This window comes from Odontesthes bonariensis, chromosome 12 (genome assembly GCF_027942865.1).
Source record: "Odontesthes bonariensis isolate fOdoBon6 chromosome 12, fOdoBon6.hap1, whole genome shotgun sequence".
In the NCBI taxonomy this organism is placed as follows: domain Eukaryota; kingdom Metazoa; phylum Chordata; class Actinopteri; order Atheriniformes; family Atherinopsidae; genus Odontesthes; species Odontesthes bonariensis.
This window is the reverse complement of record NC_134517.1, coordinates 33,288,643-33,308,910: the sequence shown is the minus strand read 5'-3', so window position 1 is coordinate 33,308,910 and position 20,268 is coordinate 33,288,643. Positions and strand designations below refer to the sequence as shown.

The 20,268-nt window shown below is 39.5% G+C and overlaps 1 protein-coding gene across 4 annotated transcripts in view; it reads left to right on the top strand.

The window, feature by feature from the left end:
- myo1b (myosin IB) overlaps positions 1-20,268 on the top strand; it is a 56,677-nt gene that overhangs the window by 23,245 nt on the left and 13,164 nt on the right. For all 4 annotated transcript variants that reach the window (XM_075480190.1, XM_075480189.1, XM_075480188.1 and 1 more), the window contains exons 4-13: positions 2,832-2,926; positions 6,825-6,929; positions 8,709-8,755; positions 10,681-10,744; positions 12,742-12,840; positions 13,641-13,744; positions 15,918-16,065; positions 16,536-16,654; positions 17,101-17,187; positions 17,305-17,370. In XM_075480190.1, coding sequence (XP_075336305.1) covers positions 2,832-2,926; positions 6,825-6,929; positions 8,709-8,755; positions 10,681-10,744; positions 12,742-12,840; positions 13,641-13,744; positions 15,918-16,065; positions 16,536-16,654; positions 17,101-17,187; positions 17,305-17,370 — 934 coding nt within the window. The remainder of the gene's footprint in view (positions 1-2,831; positions 2,927-6,824; positions 6,930-8,708; positions 8,756-10,680; positions 10,745-12,741; positions 12,841-13,640; positions 13,745-15,917; positions 16,066-16,535; positions 16,655-17,100; positions 17,188-17,304; positions 17,371-20,268) is intronic.

Below are 20,268 nucleotides of genomic sequence, written 5' to 3'. Positions count from 1 at the left end.
ATTTTAACTTCAGTGGTTTTAAAAAAAAAAAAAAAAAAAAACCTCATAAGCTACCTTTTTAAAAAAAAAAAAAAAAAAAAATACTTCATAAGTACATAAATGCACTGCACCAGCCTGAAAGAGGGAGAAGTTCTGCATTGGTGCACCCCTTTACATCAGGGATTGGTTGCAGGCTCACCCCAGGGGCTGATGAGGTAGTAGACTTGGTGGCGGCTGAATGGACCCTGATCCAAAACGGTGACTGATGCAGAACCCTAAGCTCCATTAGCCAGCCTCAGCTTAAACTTCGCATTGCGGTCTGGAATGCATTCATCTGGCGGTTCATCTCTGGCCCCTCTTTGTCATGGCCTCCTAGTAGCAATCAGCTACTTTACAAATCGGGGGTCAGTGTTAGTTCAGTATGTGATTATACGCTTCCATTTCTGGCTTCAGCAGCACTGACTTGACTAATATATTTATTGGTGTACCCTAAATAAGATTTCTACATGAGTTTCTTTTTCCACATCTTAGTGTGTTTAAGGAAGTCTGAGTTGATCATGAAGAAGTTGCACAGTGATTCTGCACAACCCTTTACGCAGATTCTAATGCAGACCGAACACTTCCCTTAGAAATCCCTGTGAACACTTTCCAACTAGTTATAGAGCCTGCTGGTTGGTGCCAGGCTGCATTTTTCCACTGTAGTGGAACCTGACAACAGTTTTGCCTTTCACAAGTAAATGCTATCTGCGCCTCCATGGATCAAATACTGTATCCCAAGTCACACCCAGCACTGATAGGCAGATCGGCATGAAAAATCCCTGTCGGCATCTGTGAATGTCAAACATTCCTTCCTGCACTCATGTCTAGTACACTTTGAGCATATAAATACTTAATTAATGATATTACGGAGACCTGGGAGATTTTAAGTGCTCCTACCCTCCAGGCAAGCAATAAGACCAAATTAGACACCAGGGAGAGACCATTTTGAAGCATTCCACCAAAATTACCGAAAGCTATATTTGCCCTGTATTCAATATTAAATGTAAGATGCTCGTCTCGGCCTGATACTTAAAAAGCAGCCTTTTGATGGTTTTGAAATTACCAGAATAGTCATACGGTGTTAACGCTTGTAATTTTTGCAGCTGTGGAACTGCTTGAGATTCACTGTCTTGCCAAGAAGCACTTCAACAGGGTGGAGAAATCCTTTCACCATGGGTTGTTTCTACATTTTCTGTCTGTTTCTGTTAAATCCTATAGCCTAGTTTACCACCCTCCATGCATTTATTGTCCAGATTAACTTAAAGAGACTCTCTTTAGCTGGCAGAGCTCACCAGGGAGGTCTTGGAAGATGCATTTCTTCAAGTCTACTGCATCTTGACTCATCAAAGGTGCATTGCATGTATCATCAAGCAAAAATAGCTTTATCGTAGACTTTACAGTCCGAGTTTAGCTCTTGCTCTTTTCCTAGCCTGAAATGACCATATTTGAAAAAATGTCAGGGATTAAAGTGACACTTGAATACTAATTGGACAAAAATATGTATTTTTGATGGCTATCTGATCTAAGAACTTCTGGTGGTTACACATAGGGGTGCAGCTTTTTACCATCGGGCATTTTATAGATTCCCCACTTGAAACCGCGTGTATACACCTAGTTTTCAGTACTGTTCATGAATTCTGGTTACTGGTTAGAACTGTATTGACAGGACTCTGCAGCATCTCTCTGGTTGTGGAAAACCAAAGCACTTCTTGTACTCAGTGATGGTACATAATGATGGGAATCTATCTAATCTGCTTCACATCTGGCATTAAATGACCATGTTTTTTTGTTTGTTTTTTCCCCTTTCAGGCTAAGAACATTTCACAAAATTTGAGTGCTGATTTAAAAACTTACGAGATACAAAGTCTACCAAATTGATATTTCATTTTGAGTCCTGATAAAGGGGAGAGAACATAGTTCTGGCTGCTGCATACACGACAGCTTGCCAAAGGGAGGCTACAAAAGCATTTTTTATTTGTTTGTTTCTTCTCTGCTTTGTGCTTCTTATTTATAGACCTATCATGATTAAAATTACAGACCAACATGCCACACAATATAAAAAGTCGTCATTGTGAGGTAGGCCTCTCATCATCCACACCCTGTTCTCAAATCATCATAAGGGTTTCTGCATAAAGAGAACAAATGAAATATTGTTCTGGTATTGAGTGGGAGTGATACTGCAATAATGAGTCCCATTTTCCCATTGTGCAAGTGCTCTGGAATGTATGACAATGGGCAATAGGTTTTATAAGATGCTCTCTCCTTTAATCATTCAATCATTCCACCTAGGGTTATTTACTTTGTCACTGATTAACTAAATTTTTCAGAAATCTACAAGGGTACCATTAAAGTAAAAAGAAACCCCAAAGTATGTACTTGGTTTTCCTGTTATTTTGATATTTATTTATACTGGGACAAATGTGCGTATTGTGAATCTGGGCCACATGCTAAAGCTTTCATGGGTCTTGTTTGACTAGGAGATTCAGTTGAGTAGTTACATTTCAGAAAGGCAGCAGGAAATGGTCAGGTAATGAAGCCAAATCCCAAATATGAACCAGCCAATGTTGCTAAATAAAGCTGCAAGTCGCTCCAGTCTTTTGAACGTCTTGCAGATTCAACACAATTTCCAATGAAGCTGCATGTTTTTCATTAGAGGAGACGCCATTTGGCCTGGTGCAAAAGTGTACTCTTCCTCTGAACCTATTTTACACTGTTAACATACATTTCCCCCAAAATATTCTTGAAAATGTGTTTATTTTGACAATTGAAGCATGAAAGCTTGCTTTAATGCTTTTTGCCATTTTGTGTTCCAGCTATGCTTTGGCAGATGAGGCCTACCGCTCTCTGAGGGACCAAGACAAGGACCAGTGCATCCTTATCACAGGAGAAAGTGGAGCTGGGAAAACCGGTGAGGGTTCCTTTTCTTTCGGCGCTTTGACACTTTGGCTTTTTTTGTCAGAATTTCTAAACATCCAGATAGATTTTTGGAAATAATGGACAGACTGGGAAGGGGGGGGGTCTAGTGAAATGCGACTCTTATCTTATTTCCTCATCGTCTCAGTCTTTATGCTCAAATTGGACTGCTGAACCAATTTGTGTGTCACAACAGTGATTGCAGTGAAGAGTGAAGTCAATTCTGCTACCAGAAAAAGGCTATGATGAGAACATAAAGATCAAAAGTCTGAGGACAGAAGGCAAAATAAATTGGGTTACAGACACTTTAGGGAGGGCTTTTACACAAGCAAAAGTAGAAGGAAGCTACCAATGGAAAGCTATGTCTTAAGTGTAGCTGTATAGCTGTTGATTCCTACATCATCACAGCAGCAACCTGTGTGTCTAAACACACAAATTGGATTCAGTAACTTGGAAATGACTTGCCCGAGGATCTGATTTGACATGAATCTGATTTGGGCACAGCCTGAGCAGAGGCTGTTTCTTTTTTTTTTTCCTTTTTTCTTTTTTCCCATATTTATGCTGAGAACAGCTGTTTTTCAAAAGCTTTGTAGCTATTGTCTATGAATCCCTGGAGGATAAAATATATACCTTGTTCTTTTTTGCAATGCTTTGTTCAAAGTGTAGACAAAACCTATTCCGGAAGAACGCTGAAGGATAAGGGTTGTTATGTATAAAGTCACATTACAGATTCAGATCAGGTGGAGCATAACAAGCTTGAGGCTAGTTCTGTTTGAGATCATCATGTTTGCACATGAAACATGATAACAACTCTGACCTGTAACGGGTGTGCTTGTGAAATGATAGAGGCAGACATATCAAAGTAGAGCAGCAGCATACTGTACAGATGGTTGCATGGTTCACTCCCACTTCTGTACATTAAAATCAAATGGACAGAACCCATACTTGGCAGTTGGAAAACTTAAACTTCCCCTGCTGGTATCCAACCAGAAATGCATCTCTGCTGGTGGAAGCTATGTTCGCATCCCCGGCTTGTTTATTTTTGTGGGGTTTTTGTTGTCGTCTGGCCATGTTTTGAAGCACATACCTAAGAGATGCCTAAAGGGAATGGTATTTCCTGATCTATGTCTGGTGCTACTTCACAGGTGATGGCAATATTGAGTTGGCAGCGCACACACACAGTGGGAATGCACTTCTAATCTACTCATAAGATATCTTCCTGCACAGTGCAAACACAAACCTTCATATTGTAAGAAATAAAAAAAAAGGAATTGCCCCCATTGGTCTCACGCCAAACGCTCCTGCACCACAACACCTGGTGGTAAAACTCCACTCTTTCACTCTTGGAGGAGGTTAATTTAGCTGTTGATTTTTGTGGAGAGGGAAAAAGACTAATGACACAAAAAGTGTGTTGAACATTCTGGCTCTGTACAACATACCTTCAAAAAGTTGTAGTAGTAAGTGTAACCTCACCTCCTCTGCCACCTCGCTTTCTTCTGTTTTAGATGTTGGGGAGGATTTTTGTTTGGCTTTACTGTATCCGCCCATTTCCTTCAGCCAGTTTCTTACATTTTGGTCACAAACATTGTCTATTATTTCTACCCATTTGTGTTTGATTTCTTTTGTTGTGCATTTCTTATTCTCTAGCATATTGCTTTGAATTGCCCTGATGCTTGGGCTTCCTCCTTGGGCTCCCTGTACGTTTCCCTTTTACAACCTTTCCGTTTTGTTTGTACTCCAAATTTTAGATGCAGCTGACTCGGAAGAAACATGTTTTGACACAATCTTAGTTAATTTGGCTTCTTGAGGGAGTTTTATTATCCTTTCCATTGTTTCCACTGACGGTTCTCATGTATGGAGCCATGATTCCTGCCAATCAGTCACAAACAACAGCTTGTTCATTTGCATTTTTAGACTGGTGCAGGTGTGTGTTTTTATTTTTATTTATTTTTTTAGAAATGAAAATCAAAATATTCACAACTCATTTGTTAACAACTATTTTATTGTTTATCTTACAAAGCCAGAAAATTCAACATTCAAATGAGATGTTTTGTGTCATGTCTGACTTTTGTTTTTATTTTTTTTTTATCTCTTTTCTTTTCTTTTCTACAAAACAAATGACCATCCTCCCGGAATAGTTATTCCATATTGTTTGCAGCTTTTTGTCTTTGGCTTTTGACTGAAATTTGACTTTTTCTAAAGTATTTTATCCTCTCCAGAAGCAATTACAGCAGCGCTGTGTTGGTGGAGATTTTGACTTCAGAGTCGGCAAAATCTAATCCACCATGCCAGATTTGCATATGTTTGTCTCGAGTGTGAGAAGGACTCAGAATTTATGTTCATTTGGTTGCAATTAAAATTCATCATGTGGTCTTAACAAAAGCTTGGCTGGATGGACAAAGTAAATGCATCAACAATAACTGCATCACAGCGTGAAGCTCTATAATGTCTTAACTGAGAATTTTAATTGCAGTATTTATTTTTTTTAATGAGATTATAAAGGATAATTAATGAGCCCTTTATTGAAAGTGCCAAAGTATTCATATCATCACATGAATGAGAACAAGGATGCATTTGTATACTGCATACCAAAAACGTCTTTGTGTTGTGAAGCTGTTAACAGTTTGAACTTTTGATCTCTGGCCGCAGCTCAGATTTTACAACATGGCTTCCCCTACAGCGCTTTGGAAGCAAACAGCAAAAGCCAGAAAGCCACAAATTTGTTTTAAACAAAAGCTACTTTTCACACTGCATAAAATCATTTGAATTTCTGAAGCGCTGTGATGCAACAGCAAAAAACGGCCAAAATAAATCAAGCGGGCACAGCTGAGTTTTGCAGAGAATATTTTGCGTGATGCACAAGCCTTCCTTTGGACTCTCAGCCTCTCATGTATATTAAAACCCCAACTCAAAGAAGCCGTTGCTGTGGTCCAGTCCAAGAGATGAATTTGGATTTGGTCTCATGTATCCTCGAGCTTTTTAAGTGGAACATGGCCATCAAAACCTACCCCACAGATATGGGTCATTGACATTCAAGTTTGAATGGGGGTTTTCTCATGTTCTGTTTCATTGTGGATTCTATAAAAGTGAGTAGCTGTGACCAGAATAATATTATTTTAGATGCCTTGTCCAGTTCAGAAGCCATAACACAGCTTTGCTGTCCACGAGACTTGACTAAAGAAGTTTATTTTGCTGCACTGAGAGATGAAGAAAAAATTTGCAGATTAAACTCCTTACACTGCGAATCATCAGCTTCATAGCTTTTTTTTTTTTTTTTTTTTTTTTTTTTTTTTTTTTTCCCTTCCTCCTTACTCTAGCCTAACAAAATGTATAAGCATGTCCAGAGCTGCTTGTATCCCAAACTCATCAGCAGCTTGTACCAAAAACTGCTGCTGGGCTCATTTTCTATCCACTTCTGGCACATATGGCACACCATCAGTTCTGGGTCACTGTCATTTCACCAATCACCAGAGATGATCCTGATGCCAGCAGTCATCCCATGAGGCATGTAAATGGTTCCAAACAGTACGGCTTGCTTTTGGACTCTGTTCGCTCCACTTACAAGTTGCTCTTAGAAGCAATTACGATTGAAGTTGGCTCGAACACTGGCTGTTCATGTCTAGATCCAGATAGTTTTTCCTGTGCTTTTCTTTCTTCCCAATGAAATCAGTGGTTTGGATGATGATATGATGATGAAATACTGGTCAACATCGAACTTCACAAAGTGGGCTTCTAAAACTGGGCCCCCTTTTTTTTTTCCCTGATGGGTGTCAAGGGGGTTGACATAATGGGAATTTTTCTGGGGAATGGTGCAATGGGTGGGTGTGTTTCACTTGTTCCTCTGTCATCTAATACTTATAATGTGTGTGTGTGTGTGTGTGTGTGTGTTCCAGAGGCCAGTAAGCTGGTGATGTCTTATGTGGCAGCGGTGTGTGGGAAGGGCCAGGAGGTGAATAAGGTCAAGGAACAGCTGCTTCAGTCCAATCCCGTGCTGGAGGGTGAGTGAAAACACTCGAGCCACATCTCAGTTCCAGAGCCGGATCGTCTGAACATCACATTTCGACAGAAATCTGTGTAAATGGGCTGCTCTGAATTAAAGTACAGCTGCTAAAAGCATTTAAAGTTATGAGGAAAATCAACAGACTTGTGCAAAAGTCTTGAGCCGTTCCTTATTTCTTTTAGAATTTGCTTCCCAGGAGCCAGGCTTCTTTGAAACCTTTGAAAGTGGCCCCAAATAGTTCTTGAGGTTTTCAAAAGGTCTTTGAAAGTTTTTCATTAGAAGTTGACTGCTTTTTCTCTCCTTTTAGTCCAGTTCTTGAACTCTTTTTAGAGAAATTAGTTTTTCAAGATTATATTTCTTGACTTTCAGGCTCATTAGAACTTTACAAACTCAGCTTCTGCCTTGTAAACGGTAGTTCTCTTCTGATAAAAGCTTCACCTGTTTCCCTTTTTCCTGGCATTCTATACAGAAGTGAGAGGTGGCTCAAGACTTTCACACAGTACTTAATGTTTATATCTCGGCTGACTTGTCGGCTCGTTTTCTTAAGTTAGCTGTTCAACAGAATTTCATGATGATTTTTGATATTTAGAGTTTACCTCCAAACACACAACACAGCGAAAATTAGACGTCATCTCTGCAAATCCTCATCACTGTTGGCTATCAAATATGCGCAAGTCACACAATACAATACTGTCACTGTAGCAGAAGTAACAATAATGTTTAGCACACTCTTTATTGCTTTGACTGCTCCGTACACTACACACTCTCTCGTAGTCATCCCCGCAAGTCAGTGCCGGCACAGAAATGGCTGTTTTTTTAATTGGGGGTAGCGGACAGGAAATGCCCATGAATGATGAAGCTGTACGACTGACTTGCTGTGGAAAACCCTGCACATCTGCAAGAGTTTAGCCCCTGCTGATCTAATTGCCCCAAAACTTAAAAAAAGTAAAGAATAAGAGGCAGCGAATTGGTGGGACCAATCTCATATAGAACAATGAATCTGTCATCATTGCTCTGTCACTCTGCTTCACTTTCTTTATTAATGTAATTTTTTGTCACCCTCTATTTCTTCACTTCTTGCTCTGTCTCTTTAGCTCTTGATCTACATCATCTCCTCTTATCTGCTCCCCCCCCCTGCAGTTGCCATTGTATCGGAAGAGCAACCTGCACATTCACATCTCCATACACTTATTAATCAGCTGTTATAGGCAATTATGCCGACAGCGTCATGATATGTGTCATATTATTAGCATTACTATGTTGAAAGCAATTTCAAAATCATGCAATTGAGAAATTTTGCAGAGAATCCTCTTCTAAAAAGATTGCTGAGGCATGAATTACAATGCATTTAACGTGCTCCAGAAAAGCAAAGCTGTGTTTCCCATTTTGTTTTGTTTATTTATAAGCGGGGGCACATATTGAAGCACTTTGGCTTGAATGTGCCGTGCCATCCAGGTTCAGTCCTTCCTAAGCCTGAAAAGCCCTGGTGCTTTGCTTAATCCATGCAGAATTATGGGGCTTCATCAGCACAAATGGCTTTGACATTCAGGCTTTTTATGATTGACAGCCGGCTGGATTGAGGCACAATGTCAGGGGTCATTACTACGGTTTGGAGTATTTGCAAACAGGCTCTTATGGGTTGACTGTAACTTTTTACTAGCCTGATTATCACAAACCTTATCTTTACTGATCTTTATTCACTGATATCTTTGTATTAATATTTTCACATCCCTTTTTTTTTTTTTTTTTTTTTTTTTTTTTTTTTTTTTTTTTTAAGCGTTTGGAAATGCCAAGACGGTACGAAACGACAACTCTTCGAGATTTGTAAGTATCTAGAACTTGAGCTTTTGTTATTTTGATGAGGCCATTGCTTCTCTTGCAAGCTTAATGTGCTGACTGTTGCACGCATCCAAAAGTGGGCACTATCTCGCAGATTTTCCCATATTTCTTTAAAATATCATTTTATTTTCCACTTCTTTATTGTGGTATACTTCATGCAATACTCTGGCTCTCGATAAATAATTCTTTATGGGATGTATGACCATGCATTTCCCTAGCTCCTGCTGTTGCTTTAGCAGGATCAGTGCTCATGACGATGTGTCATCACTTTTTAAATCGCACCATGGCACAAATACAGCTGTTGCTGATAAGTGAAGGCAGCATTTGCTACAGATTGATGGTTAAAGCAGTGGTCACCAGGTGTTCATATACATGTAAACGAGTGTGTTCACAATGTTTTGTGTATAGATACAAACACTTTAGAAGAGATGCCTGTTTTGAGTGGGCATTGGGGACTGAAAGCACAAACCGGTATTTATAAAGGCCTGTGACCATCTGTGTCCGTCTACCTTTGTGTGTTCATGTACCTTTCTTCTACCATGTAATTAGAAGACATTTATTGAATCTGCACATTATACGAGCCCACACAAAACTTCAGTTACTGCACTGCTTATGCGCTTGATATGTTAAACATTTTGCATGGTCTGAGTGAAAGGTCTTTGCAGTCAGTAAAGTGTGCAGTAAGAGGCCTTTTTACAGACTCTGCTGTTCAACCGTTGCACAATATCGCCTTAAATGCTGATGCGAATAAAACCACAAAAAAAAATCACATTTTTCTAATTTTCATTCATGCATATATTTCTATAATGTTCTCATCCCTCAAAATGTCCCAATCTTGGGTGGACTGAGAATGCAATGCTCATATCTATCACCGAGATAGCATCTTAAAAATGGTTCAGTGTCTACTTGGGTCTCAAATCCAGACAAGTTATTTCCAGGCAGTGGCATTATGAAAGGAGATGGGTGTGTTTTTTGCTTTTTGTTTTCCCAGGAGGGAATTCTCACCCTCCCCTCCTCGGTATTTTCAGGAAGGCCTGGCCCAGCAGCAACTGACAAGCTCACATCAGATAACACAACATACTTATGTTCATATTAATTTTGCTAACCCCTAGCCTCAATATTTTCAAAGACATTTTTGTCTATTTTAGGTCCCACCTGCCTGATGCCACAAAACTGAAGTTCAGTTTGTTTTCTTTTCTTTGTTTTCTTTTTTTCCCCCTCTTCTGCCTGAATTATAATTGAAACTGATTATTCCAGCAAGCACCAGCATGCAGGTAGTCCCCTATGAACCTATCCTGTCCCAGTTTTACCTGCTACACAATATTCAGTCATCTACCTACATCGATGGATACAAACATGTGCCAGCACTTGAACACGCAGTTGTAACAGAGAGCATTATAATGGATTATAACTGTTGATCTGGTTTTATTTAGGTGACCTTGGCATCATCCTCAAGGCACAAACCTTAGGCCTACTCGTCAAATAACACTTCATCAGAGCTGCTCCATTTTTTTTTTTATCAGAAAACCATGGATAGAAGCATCACTTCATTCTGCTGAGTGCAAAGGGCTTATTGAGTTTGGCCAGATTCCGCCGCTCACCAGTGGTGCTTTGCCTGATCTGAGGAATCCGTTTGCTATTAATACATCAGAGGAGAAAGGAAGAAAAAAAAAATCACACAAAACTTCCTTTTTTTTTCTTTTTTTTTTCCCCAAACAAAGAAGACTAAAACCATTAGAGTTAGTCCTGCAAAAAGAACTTTGGTGCTGTAGTTGTAACTTGATAGGGTTTGTGCAGAAAATCCTCTCTGTGAGCTGAACTTATGAACTGTTTGTTTTTAAGCCTCTTTTTAAAGTCGATGTAAGAATAAAAGACAAGTTCACATCTAACTTTTGCACTCTGACCCTCAGGGAAAGTACATGGACATTGAGTTTGACTTCAAAGGAGATCCACTGGGAGGAGTGATCAGCAACTGTGAGTAACATTTGAACAAAAACGCCGTCAAAATCGGGAGATGAGAAATGTTATAAATGTTGGGAGAAAATTCTCGCGCATTCTGTTAATCTTTGCTCCATTTTGAGATTATCTAGTTATCGCTTTCAACTCGCACTGCTTTGTAGACCCTTTGTCCAGATACACAGTTAATTCTATTATAAAGTGTCCACAGGTTTTAAGAATAATCCTTAATTATGCTCACACACATACATGATAAGCAGTCAGAGTTAACTCTTCTAAAACTGAACACTACTGGTCAAAATGCCTTTTTCTTAATGGATATATTTAGTATCCTTTATAAATACATGGTGGAAGATACCTCATCAGGCTATGTTTAATAAAACGCATATGTACCTCAAAAGGCTTTGGAGTGGGAACAGAATGGTTGTTTTTGCCCATTTCATGAAAGCTTTCTTGCATGATTGAAATCAGACTGAACAAATAGCAGAATTCCCATTATAGACTTTCTCCCGACACCTTTTTTTTCTTTTTTTTTCTTTCTTTCTTTCCCTCCCTTCTGTTTTGGTTTGAGCTGGCCTCAGTGTCTGTGACCTCTGGCGGAGAAGCCGGCACAGACAAAATATTGTGAACAATGACGAAAGCTGATGGCTGCGATACAAATGAACCTCTGTCTGCACGCCTGAGTCAGTCCAACACAAGGGACTGCCTGTGAAGAAGAGCCTCAGACCTCAGACTTGTGACTTGCTCAGTCAAAGTTGGCTGGTGAGCTGGCTGGCTAGACAGATGGATGTGGATGCTGTTGCAGGGTAGACCTGGACTGATTTTCCTTTGCTTCAAAGCTCATTATTCTTTCCATGTCTAAAGCCTTCGCACACCTGACAGAAGTTTACAATTTTTGACAAGGGACTACCTCATAGCTTTAATAGTTATGGTATAACATGTTTGGTAGACAATATCATATGATATTCACAGATTATGTGTATGTGTGTGTATGTGTATGTATATATATATATATATATATATATGAATGAGAAAACAAAACATTGTTCAGGTGGGAAACTGTGCAATTTAAAAGCAAATGCAAGATGACTACATCGTATGGCTGGACTTAGCTCAATCCGGGGCTCTCCCTCTCTCTTGTGTTTTCTGCCCGAGTGGTGTCAAAAGCTCTCTGCAGATTGTTGAGGAAAAGAAAGATGGCCTGAAATTTAAGAAGTGGCATTTCTATGCTCTTTTATCTTACTCCCTCAATCTTTGATCACAGTTTCACATCGCTGCAGCCATCTCCTCTGTCATAGATGTTGTATTATTGATGTGCTAGCTCCTAAGTGCCACTTACGTGATTCATGGCCAGTGGGTGTCACAGAATCACATTGGCTGGAGCCACAGTGAATCTGTGGGTACACTTCAAAATGGTACTTCTGTCCTCTCAGCGCCCACCAACTGGTGAGTCAGTTTAGTCTAAATATTAAGAAGGAAGTTGAGGAACATTTTGTGTCTGTGGCTTGAAGTTTGATCATGGTTACAATGGTGGGTCATGTGGGCATTCTCCAAAGCACTCCATGTAGAGTCATTTACATCCTAAAATATGATTTCTCATATTTAGCCAGACTCGCAGTGAGGAGGACTTCAAGAAGTCTTTCAGATCTGCAGTTGGTCTTTAATTAAATCATTTTCTGCCTTATGCGCTGAGCAGATGAGGTCCCTTTTTAATCAGATACTGTTGCACTTGGTCAGCAGCCCAGTAAAAAGGGCTGATGATTGACATTGTTGTTCCCTGAACACTTCCTGTGGCATTTAAACTCAGATGATTACCAGCATTGGCTCTTTTTGGCAACATAAATGTATCATTAGACTAGGAACTCCTTTGAGTTCTGATTTAAATATAGACTTGATACTGCAGGTGGGGTCAGCCTCATGTTTCCTACTCAGAGACCCCTGAGAGACTCCAGAGCAACTCTGCCTGTGAAGAATTTTGTGTTCATGTGTCATTGTTTCCTTTTGTTTTATTTTAGATCTGCTGGAGAAGTCACGTGTGGTGAAACAGCCAAGAGGAGAGAGGAACTTCCACATCTTTTATCAGCTCTTGTCTGGAGCCTCTGATGACACGCTCAGTAAGTTGTGGAAATCAAGAAACATTCATATGAAAGCTGAAAATTACCCTCAAGAGCTCAGACCACAAAGTGTGATTGGGATATATTTGGCACTACTTGCCAGGGATAATTTTAAGCATCAGATTATACTAATCTCTGTTTACAGGAGGCAATGGATCAATTTAAAGACTATCCTCTGACTAGTATTGTTTTGATATGGCTGTACATTTTGTTTAATCTGGACTCACCTTTGGTCTGTCGCTTGTGTTAAAATCTTATGTAAAAGCATCCTCCAGCCCAGCTACAGCTGCAGGAACACATGGCTTACACATTAATGACTCAATCTTCCTGCCTGACAAACATTATACAGAACAAAGCTTGGCAATGAAACCTGTCCCGATCTATTTACTTTTCTGTGGACAGAAGGCATTGTTTTATGTCCTGAACACAGATGAACAATATAATGGTCATCGACCCCTAGAGCCCACACATCAGAGGGGTTGGGTTTAGCTGTAGTTAATGCAGTCACTGATGAAATCTGACTCGTGCACCCACAAGAGGAATAGATTTTTTTGTTACTTCATAAAGGGGGGCTTAGAGTCTGCTATTTGAGCTTCAAGAACAATGTGCACAGCAGTAATTCAGATTTGTGCATACAGTGTGGGCAGTATATTCTGAAGGTTTTTGTTCCCTACTAAATCTAAACCAACAAGTATATTTCTTTAGATGGTAATTGGATATGGCAGCATTTCCCAGTCATGGGTGTGCAGGTGTGTAACTAAAGTGGATTAAATAGCAACCGCATTGTTTGTGTGTCACAGAGAAACTCAAGCTGGACCGAGATTTCAGCAAGTACAACTACCTGAGTCTGGACTCGGCTGCAGTCAGTGGGCTGGATGATGCAGCCAACTTCAGGACGGTCCGAGTGAGTACTACAAACCTATATTCTTCTTAATCTCAGTTGATATTTTGATAAGTTTTAGTTTCCCCATAGAAATACTATAAATCTTTTAAGAAAGGGGGAAAGACAAAAAAAAGGGGGGGGCAGGAACATGCCATGATCACACACAGCACCAAGTTCCAGTTGCTTTGACTTTCCTTTTGTTGGGTCATGCACAGTTAATATGAATCAAAGGGCAGAGGAGGGCATATTTATTTTTTCCTCCTTTATCTCCTTAACGGAGCAAACATTTAAGTGTATGAAAGTCACTATTCCTGATTGTGAAAACCCTTCGTACCAATCTTTTACCCACCTGTTGCAAAACCAGGTGAACTTTGAACTGAACCTCATCCTGATAGTAAACTAAAATGTGAATGGGGAGGTTTGTATTGATTAAACATGGAAAATTCCACGTGCATTTGCATTTACCAAACATTTCAGCTGTGGTTTCACAGCAGCTCCCTGGAGAAAACCACTGTGGAAAATGGCAGCTGCTTCCTTGTATTTAAGCATGTTTGTGCACATATTTAATATCCTGTGTTTGCATGTACAGTGCCACTTCTCATCCTTATTGAAGGGGACACACAGTATACTGTGTCCCTCTACTGCTCTGCATGCTCTTCTTGGGCCTTCGGAGTCTGTTCTGTCACAATCTTACTGTACTCATTCCCCTTCTTCTTACATCCTGCCTCTCATCAGCTCCCACAGCATTCCCCACACAGCTGCATCCCACCACCGGAAACGTGAGGGGACTGTCCTTCTAAACAATTGGTCCCACCACTTTAAATTCTCCGCAGCAGTGCTAGCTGGCCACTTGGCCAAAATGTTTAGAATTCTGACTTGATTATATTGTCACTGTTTTGTGAGCAATAAAAAAGGAAGTTGGCTTATTTGGATATTTGTAATGGAGAGGAATAGAGGTTTGTTAGTTTGTTCTTTTTTACAAAATAACTTCAATTACAAAAAGTTGGTATCCTTTGTCAAATATAAGTCGATACCAATATTCTATTTGCAATAGAACGTTAAGAAATGTTCCATCTTGAAAGTGAGTTGTTTTTCTTTTTGAGGAAAAACGTGATCTCATCTTGAATTTGATGGCAGCAACATCAAAAAAGGTTTTGGGCAGGGCCATGTTTACCACTGTGTAGCATCCCCTCTTTTTTTTATTATTATTATTTTTTTTGATAACAGCCTGTAAACATCTGGGACCTGAGAACACCAGTTGCTGAACCTTTGGGAGAGGAATGTTGTTCCATTCTTGTCGGATATGGCATTCGAGCCGTCTAAGAGTCTCCTGTGAAGCTGATTTTTGATAAATGCAGTTTAGTATTTTCTGAAATATACAAGGCCTTCCTTAAAAACATGAGGGCTGGATGGGCGCATGCGTTGCTCTAAAACCACTATATACCTTTTAGCATTAATGGTGCCTTTCCTGATGTGCAAGTTGTCAGTTTGCTTGACACCTATGCAACCCTATTCTATTAGAAATGTAGACTTTTGAACTGAGTGCTGATAATAAGCTGAATGGTCCCTCTCCTTTTTAGTCCCAAGGACTCATTTCATGTGGCTTCTTCTTTACATGATGGAGCTTTGACCTGCATTTGTGAATGGCACGGTGAACTGTGGTCGCAGACCACGATTTCTGGAACTGTGCCCATGCAGTTATTTCCATGGAAGTACCATGCTTGTTTTTAATGCTTTGCATGCCAATGACCTTTGGGCCCTCAGGCAGCATTGTTGTTGTTTTGTTTTTTTGTTCGTTTTATTTTAATTTTTTTAAACGTCCTTGCTAATTCAGATTTCTCCAGATTCTTTTGAAGATGTAATTTACTGTAGACTAGATTTACATTTTTCCACGGTGTTCCTACTCATTGGAAGTTTTACAGGTTAAGCTATCTGATGTAGTTTACTGGGTGAACAAATTCAGGTTTGAGTGGTGGTGTGGATAACAAGAATGTGTGCTTAAAAAAAAAAAAGGTATTTGTGCTGAATGCATAGCCTTGTTTGTCTAATTTGTGACACTGCACTCACAGGCTGTTGTGTAATCATTTAGTCTTATAGCAGTGGTGTGTTTGCAGTCACACATTGGGAAATGACAATATAACTTAATTTTCTGCACTGTTTGCATGTTGCATGCCCCCCCCCACCCCTCCCACAGAATGCAATGCAGATCGTGGGCTTCATGGAGGATGAGATGCAGTCGGTGCTGGAGCTAGTAGCTGCAGTGCTGAAGCTTGGCAACATTGAGTTCAAGCCAGAGTCGCGCTGCAATGGCATCGACGAGAGCCGCATCAAAGACAAAAATGGTGGGTTTGATCCTTATGCCTGTGATTACCAATTTATGTGAATTATTATCAGCATGATGTAGGGATGATAAACTGAGCTGCCTGTGTATAGTAATGATTAAACAAATCACATGAGCGGATATAATTTTTCATGCTCTTATTTCATTTTGATATTATACTCACTCAAACTTGTGACCCGCAGCTTGCCATAGGGCACTGCCCCCTGTTGGCTGGTAACGCCCTCTGTGATCCTGCTCACTCAATATGGGTTTTATGAAATGTGCTATGAGAAGTGTGTGTTAACTCCTGCAGTTGTAATATTGAAAGGTGTTTTTTTTTTTTTTTTTTTTTTTTTTTTTTTTTTTGCCAAGATTAATGTTTAGCTTTATGATAAAAAAGAAGGGATGTCAGTCTTACATACAGCTCTAATTCAGTATTTTATCTTGACAGAAGTCCTATTTTTGATTAAGCTTTCCTGTCTCTGTCTTTAGATTTGAAGGAGATGTGTGAGCTGCTGGGGACCGAACAATCAGTGCTGGAGAGAGCCTTCAGCTACCGAACAGTTGAGGCTAAGATGGAGAAAGTGTCCACCACCCTTAATGTGGCCCAGGTCAGATTCAAAGCTACATCTTTATGTCAAACTGGTATGAACCGGTCATCACTGTCCCACATGTGGTACAAAAACCTGCACGCACTCGATGCATAAAAAGATAAAGTGACGTTTTTTTCCCCCCGTCTTGACTCGCTCCACTGGCTGCCGACTCCGATCCATGTCAATGCTACATGAAAACCACTACATTATAAATGAGCTTTATTCCTCCTGGAAACTCAAATGTAGGTCATATTTGAGGGTTAGTAAGTTCACTTAGACTGATCATATAACATGGACACTGTAGACGTGGCCTTCGCAAAAGCTAAATTAACCTGACTTTTGTAAAGATTTTATTTGCTGTATCCTTTTGATCTGTTTTGCTTCTGCAAAAATGTAAATAAAATTAAATGATGCATTTTTTTCTCCAATGTTTCATTGCCATCATGAATAATGTATTTTTGTAGGCCTACTACGCCCGTGATGCCCTCGCTAAAAATCTCTACAGCCGCCTGTTCAGCTGGTTAGTTACCAGGATCAATGAAAGCATAAAAGTAAGTAAAGTCAACAAGATGTGTGATTCAAATGAATTAAACTACTTCAGTTTTGATATTAATGAGTAAGTAACGTCTGCATCACACTGTCATGCTGACTATATTGTCTTCCTGCAGGCACAAGCTAAAACTCGCCACAAAGTCATGGGCGTACTGGACATCTATGGCTTTGAGATATTTGAGGTAAGAGACATGGCAGATCAAACTGCCTCTTTACAGACAGACTATTGCAGACAGACCACCCAAACACAGAAAAGAATTTTGCTCCAGGCTGCTTCCGTGCTTTGCTACCTGTGTAGAGCTTATCGGCATCTCTGAGCTGATGAAACCACACTGACATCACATTAGTTAAGCTTCATTCCCCCAAGAGAGAAATTGTTTTGTTTTTTTTTCTTTATGGGGCAAATTTAGTAAAATGGCCCCAACATGAATATACTGGTCAGTGTACATGAAACGCAAATCTTCAACTCGTCGTATAAATGTTGTCAAATGTATCAAACGGTAAACAGCATGTTTTATGCATCTCATATGAGTAAGAACTTGTATGAGATTAAGCGCATGTAAACACGTGAGGCGAGTGCACTGTAAAATGGTTTAACATGTTTCACACTCTATTGCTTGATGCCTCCAGTCCCCCATCCCCCCCATATGTTCATGTCTTTTGCATTTCCCTGCTTGTTCATCCCACTCACACTCAAGTCCTTCCTCTCCTCTCACTGTTGTGTCTGGGTCACCAGGAAGGAGTAAGTAACGCCTGCACCGGCTTGTTTGCTGTGCCACTGAGCATGTCGTGATCCTCTAGACTTAATTCAGCTCCTCAAAGGGCTTCTGATGTGCGGCATAGCCGCGAGACTGAAAAGATGCTAAAGAAGCCTTTGCATCATTTGATTCATACAGTCAGTTGCCAGTTTACTCAGTGCACCTTGCTGAAACTAGTGCATTTTAATGCTACCAGCTTGCATTAAGAATACAGTAGAATTTTTTTTTTTTTAGCTTTTAGACGGCTTTTCTTGGCTGTAGTTTGTTGTGTTGTTAAACTGTGATGCATTATGAGGCATTTCTAATATTTCTATCCCATTCATATTGGTTGGTGTATAGTAACTTCTGGTCCAGGAGGATTTATTTTTTGGCACACTTTAAAGCAAGGTGCATTTACTAAAATGGCAGCTAAGTGTATTTTTGTAGCTTATATTTATGTTTTGGTTTGTGGTTGTGAAGAGTGGAGGAATTTTAAAAGCTAATTGTTTAGAAGAATAATTTCTTATTCTTGACATACAAACACACACACAAACATTCTTTTTTTTTTATGTACCCTAATTAATTTGGAGCAGAAGATCGAAACCACTCACATGCTTGATCAATAATTTGAAGCCATTGCTAACAGCCAGTTAGCTTTGATTAGCACACAGAGCGGGAATGCTCTATCGTAAACAAAAACAATTGCAAAAAAAAGTAATCTAACCCCTGTTAAACTGTAGCGTGTCAATTTTACTCTGAAGTTGTTATGCTGTGTATACAAACACAGACTAGCTGTTGATCTATTGATCTCACTGAAAAAACATTTGCAGATATTTTTCTTATACCATCACAGATGTGACCTCACTGACAAATATTTATGTGTAATAAGATGATATATTGAAGTGCCATTTTAATAGTTGTGGTGACTTAATATATATGATATTGAGTTTGATATCTGCTAGAAAGATGCACACAGATCTAGAAGAAGTCAACAGATACTCAAATCAAGAAAAACAAGCTTGTAGTGCACACTGTGAACCATTGCAAGCAACTCTACTTTCTGCCCTCTTTGAATTTAATTTGGAATGTATATTGTTCATTTTCTGGGGCTTTCCCCTTACCCTGGGGAAAGTGAACAATCACCTCTGTGAAATGAGGTCATTAGATTCAAATGCAGTTTTAACATGGTTGCTTCCTCAAGCTGCTTTTAACTGCTTGTCATAAATCAAAGTTTTAGCTGCAATACATACAGAATCTATTTTTTTATTTATTTATTTTTTTTTTAATTTTCCGGGTGGGAGTTTCCTTGACACATTTCAGTCTGGTATCTGGTGCCACTTGGGAAAAGACGCGTTTCAATTCACATGCGTGTGTGTGTGTGTGTGTGTGTGTGTGTGTGTGTGTGTGTTTAAGGGTGAAGAGGACCTTTTGGTTTCTCAGTTGAAGGAAATGGAGTTTTTAAATGAAAAACTATTCTCCCTGTAGGCTTTGTCCCATTTCCTGGTCACTAAGAAACTTTGTGTCCTTCACTCTAAGTGCTTAAATTAACTTGCTACAAAACTCTAACCATACTTGTGTCCTTGGCAAATGAATGTCAACCTTAACCCAGCATAACCTTCTGCCACAAAGTATGACTCACAACTCAATGGTCATAATTGACCATAATGACAATTGTGTGACAATTGAGTGATATGGGGAATAAAGGTGAATGAGGCTATTGAATTGTTAATAATTCATCTATGATCAAGTAAGTCTGACAACTTACAGGAACTTGCTCTGATAAAGGATTTACAGTCACGACTATCTAGATATGACTGTCCAGATGGATTAAATGTTTGCTCAGGGATGGTTGTCAGAGGGATGAGGCAGTAAATCCCACCTGCTGCAGCCTCTAGTTTGTTCAAAATAAACAGTGTACACAGTCACATGGGATTGAGTATTATTGAAAAAAAAATAATGAAGTGATGTTTGAGTCCATCCATGAATTGTCAGTTTTGAATTTTCAGATTCTGAAATGTCTGTGATTGGTGGTATTATTGTAGATGCAGTTGTCTGTTCTACAAACCTTGTTTTGTAATGAAAAAGTCCCTCTTTCTTAAGAAGATACTAAAGGGAACTGATGTAAAATAGCCAGCTGTTGGACTGTGAGGCAGAAATCAACATTGGATATACCCCTAGAAATATTTCACCTGGAAAAAGAAGAGTTTAAGATGGTCTTTGCACTTATCCTCCCACTTTTAAAATTTCCTAAAGAAATGAAAAAGACAAAAACAAAAAAAAAAACACAAAGCTTGGAGAAATTTCTTAAAATTCTGGACAAATGAAACAAACCCCTCGCGCAGG